General features: G+C 40.1%; 1 protein-coding gene across 18 annotated transcripts in view; it reads left to right on the top strand.

The window, feature by feature from the left end:
• ANKS1B (ankyrin repeat and sterile alpha motif domain containing 1B) overlaps window positions 1-15,619 on the top strand; it is a 1,079,287-nt gene that overhangs the window by 995,139 nt on the left and 68,529 nt on the right. For 13 of the 18 annotated variants that reach the window (XM_060656663.3, XM_060656662.3, XM_060656659.3 and 10 more), the window contains one exon: window positions 661-840. The exons of 2 other annotated variants lie outside the window; for them this stretch is intronic. In XM_060656663.3, the coding sequence (XP_060512646.3) occupies window positions 661-840 (180 nt within the window). The remainder of the gene's footprint in view (window positions 1-660; window positions 841-15,619) is intronic. 3 more of the 18 variants (XM_060656666.3, XM_060656665.3, XM_060656667.3) reach the window with 1 other exon arrangement.

Raw genomic sequence — 15,619 nt, 5'->3', positions numbered from 1 at the left:
GAGGCCCAGAACATCTGGGGGAGAAGTGGCCTGGAGATTCAGCACAATCCAACCCTCCTCTGACTCGCAAACCCTAGAGCCCAGCCGTCTGCCACCCCTTATCTGACTTCTGACCAGTTTCCCTCAGCTTGAGTCATCTTTGACGTTGAAACACGTCCCCTGTCATTATATGCATTGCTCTGCAGTCTGCGTGTGACATGCTGTGTTTCCATACTGTGTCCTCTTCCCTGCCTGATTGCCAGACCACCCTTTGATGGAGAATCAAGACCCGTTAGGTCCTACTGGGGCCTTCTTGTCATGTGTCACTACAGTGAGGACACTGTCCACAGGGAGATGCATCTCTTCCCTTGTAAACACACACAGTCGCATCAGGGGTGCCCAGCATACGGGTGCCTCTCTCCTGAGCTCCTCCGTAGCACTGGTGTAGGAAAACCGGGCCTGACTCATTATCCTTGAAAACTTTGACCTGAAATACTTAGGGGGGAAAGTATTGCCTAGATCACGCCATCAATAAAATGGTAGAATGTCACCCATTCCTTAGCAGGTGATTCAGAAATGACTCCCCACCCCTGCAGTGTGTCTTGTCAGTATTTCACAATTGTGAAACCAAAGGTTAGCCACAAGAACATGGTATTTATTTCATGATGTATTTCCATTCAGGATCCCAGTGGTAATCACACTCCTCCTCAGTTGTCTCCATCACTTAGCCAAAGCACTTACACCACTGGTGGCTCCCTAGACGTTCCTCACATTATCATGCAGGGCGATGCAAGGAGGAGAAGAAATGAAAACTACTTTGATGATATTCCCCGATCAAAACTGGAGAGGCAGATGGCCCAGGTAAGGTGTTAAAAGCCTCTGTGATATTTTTGCCTTTCACCCATATCGAGTAATGCATTCTGATATTGAACACTAGCTTGCAGTGAGCCGATGGATGCCTGTTGTCCACCCAGCTGGAATTTTACCATCTTATGCTATGGCCTTCATTCCCTACTCGCTCAAACCAGACTGAAAACACACCTTCTGGGAATGGCTTGTATACCCAGGTCCTTGTTATCCATTCTTATGGGAGAAGTTGTCTGATCCCATTGCACCCAGAAAGTCTTTGTGCCAAAGGGAATCATCCCGCGTGAGAATGAAATCATAATGAAAATGAATAACAAAAGTCTGGGTTATAAAATGTAAATTGGTTAGATGACAGAGCAGAAGTTGGGGGGAAGTAGTAACTCCTCGTGATGTTGTTAATTTCCTTCCGGGTTAACATATTTGAACAGTATCACACTGTTGGGACTGGTTGCATCGTCTCACAATGTCACCTTGAGTCGTTGAAGGTGATGATGCTGCTTGACACAAAGAACTGAAAAGAGAGATCTTTCATGCTTAGCCCTCTCTGTGGTTTTGGTAGAGGTGTCCATGCCTCACCTGCCCTCAGACTGCCGCTCAGAAACATGAGTCAGCCATACCCAACAGTGGAACTGTTCTTAACACACGTCCAGGGGGGCAGCTACGGCTCTAGCGTTTGTCCTCGAGATTCAAAGATTTGGATTTGTTGACAACAACTGGCAGAATCAACTGTTTTCATCCTCCTTCCAGGTTCAGACTGGTGTGTTAAGAGTTTTCTCTCTGCCTCCCACACCTAAGATGAGAATCTTGAGGTGAAAATTCGACTGTAATTGCTTTGCTTTGCTTGTTAAATATTTTTCTCAACTGTTTGGTGAGATTCTGTTTTGAAAAGCCTTTGGTAAACATTCTGTGCTGCCGCTCATGAAAGAAAAATGTGAAGAGAATGTTCTGGAAACCATGACTTTTCTGCTTGCAGATACCCTGGAGAGAGAGAGAGTCTGGTATATTGCAACTCCTTTTAGCTCTCTCAATATTGAATTGTTCTCTGGGATCTTTGTGCAGGGAATGGCAATGTTAGGATTACGGAGAATCTTTTCTTGAAGGGAGATGAAAATGTACAAGTTACAAGAAATGAATAATTTTCCTTTTCTCTCTTGTTAAGTATTATCTTTTAATCCTTATTCTTGTTTTCACTGATGTTCTTTTAGAGTCTGAAAGCTTTTTTCCCCCAAGCTGTTCATATATTTCCTGCTACTTGTTAGTATTTGTGGATCACATATATGTGGTTAAATTTCTGTAATGACAGCATTTCAGAGACATGATTTGTTTTAAGTTTGACCCATGTAGTCTTTATGTATTAGTACCAACTGGGTATTTTCTGAACCTTTCTATTTCCTGGGTAAAGGAGGATCCTTCCTTAAAGAGCATTAGCTACTGTTGACTATGCCAACTTCAAAAACAAAATCACCTATCTGAGATCCTCCTATAATTTATGACATTTCTGCACACAACACAGTTTTTTCAAAGAGGAAATTAATTACTCCTCTGCCTGCGTGTGAACACTCAGAGATAATCTAGCAAGATTTCTCCCTTAGGTCCCTCATGAGATTCAAAGGCTAGTATTTCTTGTTGAATAGCCCAGATGTTTTTCCCATCACTCCGATTGGAAAGCATCCCTTTCAAGAATTGTCCTATCCTTGAGAAAGTTGAATGAACTTGTATCTGGCCAGGTGATAAAGGCCCAAAAGCAGAGAGAGGATAGATAAAAGGGTGGATGGGACGTGGCGAGCCACAGAGGGTCTGTGTGGATATGCTTGTTTTCCTCACGTGTACTGCTCACAGCAATCGAATGACTGATGTAGACATAGGCCAGGAGCCAGGAGCGTATTAGACCTTTCTGAAATCCTGCCGCTCAATACAGCACTTTGGCTGCAGAGAAAGCAGAGAAAATAGGAGATGGCACTACAAGAAACTAATCAATAAGGAAAAGAATTCTGGGATTGCAACTCTTTCGGTTGTGTTAATTGCAGTTTTTTGTTTGTTTCTCTTGAGAATGTTTCCTAGTCTAGAAATGCCAGAAATCGTGGAGAAATGAATGTGTACCTTTTAAAAATAGTCTCAAAGCTTTAACCTGTCAAAATATGAAATACTCTGTGATTTTGTTGTTGAACAGTTTTATTTTTTTTTTAAGTGCTTTTCTATCACTCAACCACTCAATTGGTGTTTTTTTCTTATCCTTTCTTTTCTGGTCATTTGCTAGGATGATTTTTTAAATCCATTTGCTTTTTTAACAACCTGTCATGCTCTCCCCATGCCACATTTCTTCCCCGAGGCTATGTGCTTAGCCAATAAAGTTGGGTCTTCCTAAAGACTTGGATTAGAAATTAAAATTTCGGTAGGCAAGCAGCTAGTTACACCTCCATCCAACCAGGAGCCTGGTCCCTGAGGTTCTTTCCCAGGACCTTTCTCCCAAGGGGCTTTCGTTGCATGGGTAAGGCTCACCTAACCAAACAACACAAGTCCATCTTCAGGCTTGCTAATTTACTAAAAGAAAGGAAAATGCAATTAAGAGAAAAATCACCAGGTCAGAAAATCTGTTCTCAGCAGAGACTCCACCAGAGTGATCTGGGATTCTAGTCATAGGCCAGAAACCTCAAGTTCTTGGTGGTTGCAATAATTCATAGGAGTGTTGCCCTCTTAAGATCTACTCAGTAGATGTTTGGAAGTGTTTTGCTTAACCTAGAAAACCAATGCTTACAGTTAAATTGAGATACATTTAATGTCCGTTCCACTATGAAATTTGTTCATTGGCAAATGATTTTCACAAGTAACACTAGAGTGATGTTTAATTATCGGTGTTCAGGTTGAACTAGTATGAAAAATACCTATCTTGGAATCCAGTGGCTTTTAAATACTGTGGCTATTGTTTGCTTTTATTCTGATATAAATAATATTCTGGCATCAAATTGTCTTAAATGAATATGTGAGAGATGGAATTGAGTTCAGTACTAATAACATTTTTTAAACCACTGAACATAATGATATAATCACATCTAGACAATGGGTTTCTGTCATGCTGAAAACATCACTTTTCTGGCCTACAGTTCTAAATTGGACTCATTAGCTCAGAAGCTCTGAAATGCTCCCATATTTCCCTGCCTCTAATAAATGAATGTCACACTCACGTTTGTATAATAATAACTTAATGCCCATAGAGCTTTTAAATTTTCAAAGTACTTTCACATCTATTATCTCATTTGAGTACAAACGAAGTATCCTACACAATTGCTCATGTGCACATAGCATGTGGCTGATCAGCTTTTCAGTCCGAGTTCTGTAGTGAGTGAAAATAAAGTGAAACTCTGGAAAGCCGATCAGAAGGGGGATAAATATTTCCAGTATTTAGGGCCTACTCGCCATCTTTAGAAATGTTCTCAAGTGATATTTATTTAGAAGTCAGAATACTCTGAAAATGAATAATAAAAGAGAGTAATGGGGCTAATCAAGTTAAGGGACCACAGTCTCCAAAGTTACTAAGAAACAAGAAATTCCCAATGTGAAACTTCCTACCATTTATAGAAGGCCTTCATTTACAGAAAACACTTATGGAAAAATGAAATGATGCTTTTAGTTTCACAAAAATAAAAAGGACTCCTAAATAGTAAAAGAAATACATATCTTTGAACAAATTTTAGCTTGATATTAATGAGGAAAATCCATAATGTAGAAGTCCTTAAGGCTCTCATCTAAATAAAAATACCAGTATTTGGGGGCAGTTACCTTATCTGATGCACACTAACCTGAGAAACAGGCATTATCCACATTTTGAAGACAAGGAAACTGAGAAACCACATGACTTGTGTGGTCTGGGTCACATAGCCAGAAAGAAACTAAATCAGAACTCACCTAGGGCGTTATGTAAGGCACTGCAAAGGCTTGGTCTGAATTGCTCCTAAATCAGTACTGTTGATACCGTTGAAATGCCAGTGTTTCTTGATCCAAACAGTATCACTTAATAAGTATGACTAGACCAATTACTTCTTTATTTGAAAGCATTTAACATATTAGTTCTACAAATGTTCATTCTTTTGATATTGTTAAAAGAAGAGAAATGGAAAGGGAGTCAGATAGAAGCCCCGCCACAGCCAAATCCGTGCCTGGGATTCCATGTGCTTTATCTTATCTGATCCTCACAATGTCCCTCCTGTACTCGAGGAACCCTGGGTGGGTAAGAGCTGTGCCTCATGGCTTGAGTCAGCACTCAAGCTCTGTCTACCTGACCGTATCCTGGTTCTTCTATGGCTCTTGATACCTTGTGGTATCTGTTTTAAATGATATAAGTATTTTTTTAAGTTTATTTATTTTTAGAGAGACAGAGACAGTGTAAGTGGGATAGGGGCAAAGAGAGATGAGAGAGAATCCCAAGCTGCCAGCACAAAGCCCAGTGCAGACCTCGAACTCATGAAACCACAAGATCATGCATGACCTGAGCCGAAACCACGAGTCAGACACTTATCTGACTGATATAAGCCCCTGAATGGTGTAAATATTTTTAAATGACATAAAACATTTTCATAAAAGTTCAACAAATACAAACTTATATGCTGTAATAGATTATACTTATGTGGGTATAGCAAGAAGAATGACAATAAAATCACTAGTAGTTTAGTGGAACCTTATTGAATCAGCTTTTTAATGAATCATCATAAAACCCTTTAATGCAAAACTATAATGGTTATTTGTTGAGCCTTTTGGTGGAGACCCTCTCTGCACAGCTAGGTAGAACTCTGCCCTGTACACATGTTTGTGAAAGCTTTGTATGTGGGTGGGGTTTACTGTGCATACAGAGAGGTCCTTGTGTGTGGTTTTTCCAAACAGTGGATGCTGTTTCCTTAGTGGCTTCTTCATTTGGAGTTCTGATTTGGTTTCTTTCTGGCTGTGTGACCTGTACCAAGTCATGTGGTTTCTCCGAACATCAGTTTTCTTTAAAATGTGGATAAATCCTGCCTCTGGGATTTGTGTGTATCAGATAAGATAAGTTATGTGAAAGCATATTTGTATGTATCAGGTAAGAAATTTATGTGTAAATACATAGATGATATGACTCTCAATTCAGATGTATCACCCGTGGGTCCCTGGTTCATCAAAGGGCCAGTTAATACCAAAGATATCAGAAAGGTAAATGCTCATTCAGATGGTTGTAGCATTCTATAAAGGCCATCTTTTTGTTCTAGTATTATCCATGCTTAGAATATATAATAGACAATGGAATTGGAATTTTCCTCTTTATTATTTTAATTATATAAATATGAAGGCTCCCAAGAAGTGTCTTATGATGGAGAAGGGATCTGTGTAGTGATCACAAAGCCAGGAGAAGCAGAAGATAGATGGAATAATTCTCTACAAATTCAGGTTACAAAAGTAGGTAGCACTCCTTAATCCCCATCACCTGTTTAACCCATTCCCTCAACCCTCCCCCCCCTTGTGATGAGCACTGGGTGTTGTATAGAAGTGTTGAATCACTATATTGTACACCTGACACTAATATGTGAACTAGCTGGAATTTAAGTAAAAACTTTAAAAGAAAATATGTAGCAAAGAATATCTTACAGTAATGGCATGTTATTATTATTTTAACATGGTGAGGTAAAAACATTAAGTGACAAAGAAGGGATTATTTTTCTCTTAAATGAAATTTACAACTTGCTTGAAATGTACAGTACACAAAATTAGCTAGAGAGGCATGAATATCTCAAAAAGCCATGAGGCAAATGCTTAGCCATCTTTGGGAAAGAAGGAAGATGGTAATTGATTCTATCATACTTTTCCCTGGGAGAGAAAGTCTATTGTTTCTAGAAATACTGCCCACTGCTCTGGCATTATGGGAATTTACAGATTCAGCCTTTAGAAAATAGCACAACTATGTTAAAGGAATAACATTTTACAAAGTGATTTTTCCCTAAAACTAACAAGTTTTCTTATTACTGTGTTAACATCAGATTTTTTTTAATGCCCATAGGTTAATGGCTAGTTTTTAATTTAGATTCTTATCACCTAGCCACTACTCAGAAAGGTTCAGCCTGTCCATGACTTCAGAATTTTCTTCCATGAAGGTCTAAAGAGCAACTCCTGATACTTAAGCACAGACAGATAACATATAACCAAAAAAAGAAGGTGAAGAATAAACTCGGTAGGCTCTTCCATCAGGAGCTTCCGACTTGACAGCTTGTCGAGTTGACAAGCTGACATACCAGCTTCAGAGATAACTTGGGATGTTGATGATATCTGTGCCCAGTTTCAAGCCAGGAATTCGAGACCACCAGCCATCTATTCCCAAAGGCATCACACCAAGCAAAAGTGGAAAACATTGCTTTCATAATTGGAATTTAAACCTGATGTGTGCACCCTTTGTTTATTAATGTGGACAGCTAATTGTCTCTTCTCAAAATATATACTGCTCTCCCTGTCACAACTTTGGGGTTAGAAATTCCAATGTGCTTAGTGTCTTTTGGGAAATACTGAAGTGTTACCGTCTATCCTATACCTCAATTTAAAAAAAAAATAATGGGAAGAAGTGGGAAAAGCACTCAGATGGGTTCGTTTTCAGATTTTGGTACTCATCTTACAAGTCTGGATTCTTTCATTCTCTGTCAAGTCCATCAGTGAGGCAAATTAGACGACCAGGAATTTGTTCTGGCAGACTCCAGTCAGACCTAAATAGCTCTGTTCATTTTGCTAAAGAAGCTTTGATGCCTCCACCTTCCCTCCATGTCCTGGTACTTAACCAAAGGGAACGTTCCCAATTAAAAACAGACTATGGATTTTTTTTTTAAAAGAAAGATTGGTATAAAAGATCCTATTTTCAACTGAATAAATAAGAAATCTGACAATATATAAAAACCCTATTTCAGTGGAATTGACCTCGTGATATTTAGTGGTGCTTTAGGCTTGCTAACAGGGAGCAGCTTATTCACAAAGAGGCACACCAGGCTATTTTTCCACTTGTTAAATCTTTGGAATGTTTCTCATTATATTCAGTCCAGTTCTTGGGTCCACAGGTCAGAGTTTTGGCTTTTCTGATCTGACCTTGATAAATTTTCAAGGGTAGGAGAATCTTCTTATTCTCCTTCTCCCTCTTCCTTTTCTTTTTCCAATGTAAAAAAAAAAAAATGAAGACAAAATTTTTTAGAAATCTGGCTGATTATGCGGTCCTGTCTCAGTTAATTCCATTTGTATATGACTAAAGTAAAATTCCAGTAGGGACTCTTCTATGTACGTGCAACTAACAAAAATCCAACTCAAGGTGTCTTCAGTTAAAAAGGGCATGTGTTTGAATTATTTCACTGCCAAGTCCAAGTAGACCTGGGTCCAGATGCTCATATGATGTCTTGCTCTTTGGCTCTTCGTGTCTCAGCTCTGCTCCCTCTGGATTGGCTCTTTTCCCAAACAGTCTTTCTCTGTATGAGGGAGTTTCAAATCCAATTCCTGTTCAACTGGAAACTATGAGAAAGAGGGCTTATCTTTCCAAGAGTTCCCCCCAAAGTCCTGTCATTGGGTCCCATTTGTTCAGATCGGCCTGTTTTGGATCAGTTATCTGTCCAAAGCTAATCACAGAAGAAGGTGTGTGTGTGTGTGTGTGTGTGTGTGTGTGTGTGTGTGTGTGTGTGACAAAGAGAGAGAGAGATAGAGAGAGAGAGAGAGAGAGAGAGAGAGAGAGTTTGCCTGGAGGTGGTTTTAGCTCCACATGCACCACACAGATTGAGGGGTAGAAAAGGAGCCCCCTCCCATGGACAGAGTGCCATGACCAGAAATGGGAATGTCTTCTATGCAGGCAGAAATATCAGTAGTAGGCACCTAAATAAACCCATTTTGACATTCTGAGAATGTCTGGCAGAAAAATTGTTTTATTACATAAGTATTGATTTCAGTGTTTCATACTAAACTTGATGAGATTTTTTTAAATTTTTTTTTTTAACATTTATTTATTTTTGAGACAGAGAGAGAGCATAAACAGGGGAGGGTCAGAGAAAGAGGGAGACACAGATCTGAAACAGGTTCCAGGCTGTAAGCTGTCAGCACAGAGCCTGACGTGGGGCTCGATCCCATGGACCGAGAGATCATGACCTGAGCTGAAGTCGGACGCTTAACCGACTGAGCCACCCAGGCACCCCCGATGAGATTTTTAAAATACCAGATTTGGGGTTGGTTGCCTGGCTGGCTCAGTCAGTGGAGCATATGACTCTTTTTTTTTTTTTTTTAGTGTTTATTTATTTTTGAGAGAGAGACAGAGAATGAGCAAGGGAAAGGCAGAGAGAGAGGAAGACAGAGGATCTGAAGCAGGCTCTGTGCTGACAGAAAGCCTAATGCAGGGCTTGAACTCATGAACCGTGAGATCATGACCTGACCTGAAGTCAGATGTCCAAACGATTGAGCCACCCAGGCACCCAGAGCATGCAACTCTTGGTATCAGGATTGTGAGTTTGAGCCCCACATTGGGTGTAGGGATTTCAAAATAAAATCTTTAGGGGAGGCTGAGTGGCTCTGTCAGTTAAGTGTCCAACTTCAGCTCAGGTCATGATCTCACAGTTCATGAGTTCGAGCCCCACATCAGACTCTGTGCTGACAGCTCAGAGCCTGGAGCCTGCTTCAGATTCTCTGTCTCTTCTCTCTCTGCCCCGCTTCTCTCTCTCTCTCTGTCTCTCTCTCAAAAATAAGTAAATGTCAAAAAATAAAATAAATATATAAAAATAAAATCTTTAAATAAACAAATTGGATTTGAAGTCATGAGATCAGGGTTAAAAATCCCATCTCTGTTATCTATTACTTCTGTAACCCTGAACAAGCCTCTTAGCCCTTCAAAGTCTTAGTTTTCTCTTCCTAAAATGAAATTAATGCCCATCTCACATTATTGTTGTGAGACATAGAAGTAAAGTGGCAGCTGTCAAAGTATTTTATAAACTCTAAAGCTATATTTTGGGGTGGTTTTATTAGAAAGTGTCATTATTTTGAGATAACTTCTACACTATGCTTTTTCAAAACAACTGGGAATAAATGCACTGTAGAGTAAAGCTCATAATATTTATCCTAGTTTTACAAAACTATTTCTATTTTCCAACTGCTAAGCCCAAACTGATACCCCTCCAATGATATGGAAACAACAGTGCTTAGTTCGAACAAGAAGTTCCTGTCTATGTTATAACTCAATTATTGTTGGAGCCCTTTGGAAAGGATTTATGGATGATATCCTTATTTAAATACCTTTAAATACTTTATGAGTTAGCATATATTAAAATCTATCATTAGATTCTATATTTTAAAAAATTATTTTTCTTTTATAATAAAGTGTATGTTGACTGTGTAACAGCAAGCCTGACTCTTCTTTCACCATTTTAAAATTCACTATAATAAGCACTCTGTAAATACTTGTCGCCAGATTAATTTACACAAGGTTATAGGCACCACAACGCCGCAGGTTTCTAGGACTCCAGATTAGACACATATTGGGATAGCTTCAAATCTTTTAGAGAGACTGTGTGGAACAGTAGCATGCCTCCTGCCTAGCTTAGATCTGGTAGTTAGCTCATCACTACTATCGTCAGAGGCAGTACCAATTAATACAACTTATAATGAGGAGACTGAGGCATGGAGAGCTTATGTTGCTTACCCAAGGTTTCATAGATTGTAAGAAGTACAGGTAGGATTTGGACCCAGTCAGGCTTCACAACCTGTGCTTTAACCACTGTGTTGATTAACACCCTGTGCCATCTTGAACCAAACTGAGTACCAGGAGACATAACACATCCCAAAGTTCTAGAACCCCAAATGGCTCTAGTCCAATATTTTGAATCCTTGACAAATTCTGTTAATAATATTTAATGTTTTATATAAATGCAAGGTTAGTAGAGAACTGAACCTCTAAGGGAGCATGGATAAACTTTGTAAAGAAAATCCTTCACTCTTGACATACATTCTTTACAAATCAGGAGTAGCAAACAGTTGCTTCATGTAAACAGTTATAAAATGACATGACCCCTTTTCTCTCTTTTTAATATTTGTATGTTTATTTTGAAAGAGAGAGAGACCCATGTGCAAACAGGGGAGAGGCAGAGAGAGAGAGGGAGAGAGAGAATCCCAAGAGGCTCCATGCTGTTAACACTGATCCTGACACAGGGCTTGAACTCACAAACCATGAGATCATGACCTGAGCTGAAATCAAGAGTCAGACACTAAACCAACTGAACCACATGATGCCCTGACATGATAGGGTCTCTAATGAGGTTTGAATGCAGCATCACAAAAATTTTAAGTAACTTGTGTTAATGGCTAGAAGATTCTTCTGTACTTCTGTTAAAGAAAAACAGAGAAACTTAGAACGGGAAGGGGCCAGAAAATGTATCTAGTCTTGTAACTTACTACAGCACCCCTCCTAATACATCCTTAATAGACAGCCACAAGTTTCTGCTTAAATTTGTCACTGGAAAGGTGGCCCCCACTTTGTGAAACAGCCCTATCAGCATCGTAAAATGTCTAACTGATAGAACTTTTGCCTTATGTTGAATTGAAATAAGCCTTCCTAAAACTACTACATAGTTAGTGCTATCTTCAGAAAACATGAAGGATAAATCTGCTCCCTCTTGCTGAGAATAGCTAAGACTATAGACAATTTGATGTTTTCCCCTTACTCTATTAATCATATCTAGCTCCTTGCCAATATCATTCTGATAGTGGGATATGGGCCTCACAGCATCCTGACTCCCCAGCTCTGGGCACATCTGCTTCCTTGATGTTCATGCTCGACAACATTAACATATCATTAACTCCTACTGAGCTTTCCTTCATGAAAATTTCCCAGCCTTTACCAATGGCCACGAGCTGAGCCGTGCCTCTTTTCTCAGCCCTCGGTGGTGGTGGTGGTGATGGTGTGTGTGTAACCTTAATGCAGGACTTTACATTTACATTACTCCTTTCCAGAAAAAACAGTTTTATCAAGTTGTTTATCCAATAGTCCTAGAGTATCAATGTTTTGTAAAGCTTGATCAACACTCAGTGTGTCAGTGATCCTTCCCAAGTTTGTAATGTGCTAATTTAAAAACCTTACCTCGAAAAAGTATGCCTTTCAATTAATTTCTCCAATGTGTTGATTTCAGTGTTGAACAGGCAGAACTGAAGAAAAAAAATGCAGTCTTCTGCCAGGGACCTCTTGGATGGGCATCATTTAAGATAATCATTCAACTAGACCTCGTTTGTCCATATTTCGCATAAGGATAATATGAGGAGATAGTGGGGTCTCAACGTTGGTGAATGAATGGCTTTATCCAATACATCTTTGTTACCAGATGCAAGAAGCAGTGTTGAGCATCTAGTTAATAAATGGGTTTAAATAAAGAAAATGACAGTGTCAGTTTACAAGAAAGGAGCATAATGTATAAAAAGATGTTGCAGGCAAAGAACAGTATTACTCTGCCAAATCCAGTTCCTTTGCAGCAATTCCTGTTATGATAAAAAAGCTGATCGCTGCTTTTCTGAATGAGTTATTAATATTTCTGGTTTTTAGGTGTTTAGTTGTTCTGAAAAAATGTATCAGTAATGGTGGCATCCAAAGTCTGAGGCAGAACAAATAGCCCATATTGCAATAAGCAGCATGATCCCACTTGACTTAAATTCCCTACAATATCCAGAGAAACTGGGACAATAAGATCTGGACTGTGCAATGTTCCTTTTTTCTTGCCCTGCTTTATTTTTTTCTGAAGAGATATCATAAATAATTGTGTATTGTCATTTAGGGCTACAACTGTCATATTAGGGAATGAGGGTTATACATTATCTCTACAAAGGAATAACAGAAATCATAAAGCCTATAGTTCTCTACTACTCTGGTAGCTGAGGGCTGATTTTATGTGCTGTCAGTAGCAGAATCAGTTAACAAGGAAGGAAGGGAGGGAGAAAGGAAGGTAGGAGGGGAGGGAAAGAGAGAAACCTGTAAATTTGGGCAAGCAATAGGAATTTATAATTGGAATCTCTATCGTACCAATGGCCTTATGATGGGACCAAAAATGGTATTTAGTCCTTCCCACTTTTGCTAGATGGATTAATGCTGACACCAGCAATAGTGGGTCTCACACCGAGAACAACTGTTGGCCTGACTTTTCACTTCCAGCAGGTGATCTGTCGAAGAATTTCCCTGTGGACACAGGGGAAGGTCACGGTCAGGAAGGTTTGATAGGACTGCTCTTCAGAAAGGTGGAGAAATGACAGGAAGCAGGATTTTCTCGAGTCCAGCGTCCCCTGCAAATGAAACAGTCCATCTGAAAACTTTTAGAACAAGCATTGGTGGCAAATAAATAGCAAAACAAAACAAAAAAACTTGAACTTGAGACATTCAAGTATAGTTGAAAAAGAAGAATCACATACAGTTGAGGGCCATGTGCATGGGGCAGAGGAGCACCTTTTCTGTATCAACAGCAGAGGGACAGAAGTGATCCGAGGCTGCCTCACGGCCTCTGGACAACTCTGGAGAGACAGAGGGTTCCGGTTTTCTGATTTCCAGGCAGCGTTCCGTTAGTGCCCCTGGAGGAAGGGGCTGCAGGGCCGTCACTGCTGGAAGAAAAGACAGAGGTGTTTGGTGCATTAATCCTTGCCTGAACTGAGTCCCTTTGACTCCATCTTTTGATGGATCTCATTTTAGTCTCTGCTCAAGGAGCCGCCAAGTCGGCTGGCTGTTGCCCGAGCCTTCCTTTGTTAGGGTGCCCTTTTTTCTCTTGCCTTTGAAGCTGTTTTGTTCAGTCTTCAAGTTTGTTTTTGTTTTATTTTAGAAGTGCTGGCATCCAAGAGAAGGAATGGGCTTCATTATACTTTTAGCTTTCACCCTGAACCTTTCCTATTTCTTGTTGGATTCTTTCTGGTCAATTTCTGAACAACCTGAAGTGTGAAAGAATTATGACAAAAGTAAGGGAGAAACCGAGAAAAAAATGATTTTTTTTTTCAGCGCTAGAACAAGGCAGGAAATTTCATCTCTGGTAGAATCTGACCAGAGGGCTCTATTCACACACTTTTTTTTTATTATTATTAAACTAACTACACAGTGTTGGCAGGTTTTCAGAGCCTAATTGGTGTTGTTGGGTAGACGGAGCTACTGTCAGCTTGCTCCATTCCAAGACCCACCATCAGCCTCTGAATCCCAGTTTACTACTGGTCCTGACAGTGGAAAAGGGATTGTGTCTGTAACAGTCTGCATTCCATAAACAGTGACAAAAAGCAGAACCGCTTCCTACTTACTTTGTGATCCATGCCTTGTGCTCAGAAGATGCAGTAGCTATCCTGGAATGATGTCAGGGTGCCAGGGAGACAGATTCCTATGCTGTAAACTTTTTTTAAACGTTCAACTTCCGCTTGAAAGAATAATCTGTTTACAGTGTGGAAAACATAGACTTAATTTGGATATAATATGCCAGATGCTCAGGGAAGTCTTCTCTGAGAAGGTGACATTGGAGTAGAGCCTGCGGGAGATAAGGGAGCTAGTCCCACAGTAGCTGGAGGAAGAACATCTCAGGCAGAAGGGGAGACACATTCAAAGGCTTGAAGCAGGAGTGTGCTTTGCTGTCCAGAACCAGCAAGAAGAATAGTAGGAGCGGAGGGTAGACAGATGAAGCGGAGATGGGTGCCAGAGGACGGAGATGCTTGCAGGCCATCGTTAGGACTCTGGATTTCCCTGTGAGTTAAATGGAGCAGAGCAGCACAATGCAGCTTTCATTTCAAACAGGTCATGGCGGCTGTTGTATTGAGAGTAAGCACTAAGGAGGCAAGGGTGAAAGCAATGAGACCAGTTTGCAAGCTTATGGAATAATCCAAGTGAGAAAAGGTAATGGCTTGGATCAGGCAGTGATAGGATGAGAAGGCTGTAGAAGTGGATTCAACAGGATTTGCTCCTGGATGGGAAATGTGAGCAAAAGGATGATTCCCACTGGAAGAAGGGATTTGCCATTTGCTAAGACAAGAAGGCTTAAAAAAGAAGGTGAGGTAAGCAGGAGCTTGGTTTGGGCATTTAAGGTCAAGATGCCTATTAATCATCAAAGTAGAGGTGCCAAGAAGGCAACTGGGTGTCTGAGTCTGGAGCTCAGGAGAAAGGTGGACTCAAGTGAGGACAGGAAAAGGGAACATGGAGACGGCATAGGCATCTCTTGGGGTTTTGTGGTTCTTAAAGAAGAGCAGAAATTGAGTAGGTGGTCAAGGGAAGGAGTCTGTTGGCTTTTAGTAGAAGATGTTATAGCACTGTTTGAGAATGCTCCGGTAAAGAGGGGGGGAAATAGATGAGGAGGAAGAGAGAATATACCATAAACTACTGGATTGCTACCAGTTGAGCAGAAAAGAAGTCCACCTTTAGGAAGAAAACCTTGAAGAGGGAGAATGCGCTTTCCATTTTGTCAGTAGATTTGAATGCAAGTGTGTTGTATTTTCTGAACTGAATTCCTGGTAACCTGAGATACAGGACGGTGACAAGAATGAGTGAGCTGTGTGTTGTATTTTAAGAAAACATTTCCAGAGTTAGGAGAGAGGTCTACACTAATGATAAAATTATATACCTTCACTTCATCAAGGAAATCAACATTAAGTTATTAATTATATCTCAGTTATAAGACTACTACATATCTTTCCTTAATCCCCATTTATTTGGATATCATGGTAATTCAGGTTCAGATAAGCTAAGTTAGCCTGAGAAATAAGCAAATGAACTTGCAGAGGGATGTTTAACATCCTTTTATAGAATTGTTTAAGCTGG

This window comes from Panthera onca, chromosome B4 (assembly GCF_046562875.1).
Source record: "Panthera onca isolate mPanOnc1 chromosome B4, mPanOnc1 haplotype 2, whole genome shotgun sequence".
Taxonomy (NCBI): domain Eukaryota; kingdom Metazoa; phylum Chordata; class Mammalia; order Carnivora; family Felidae; genus Panthera; species Panthera onca.
Note: the sequence above shows the minus strand (reverse complement) of the source record. Positions and strands in the feature narration are given on the sequence as shown.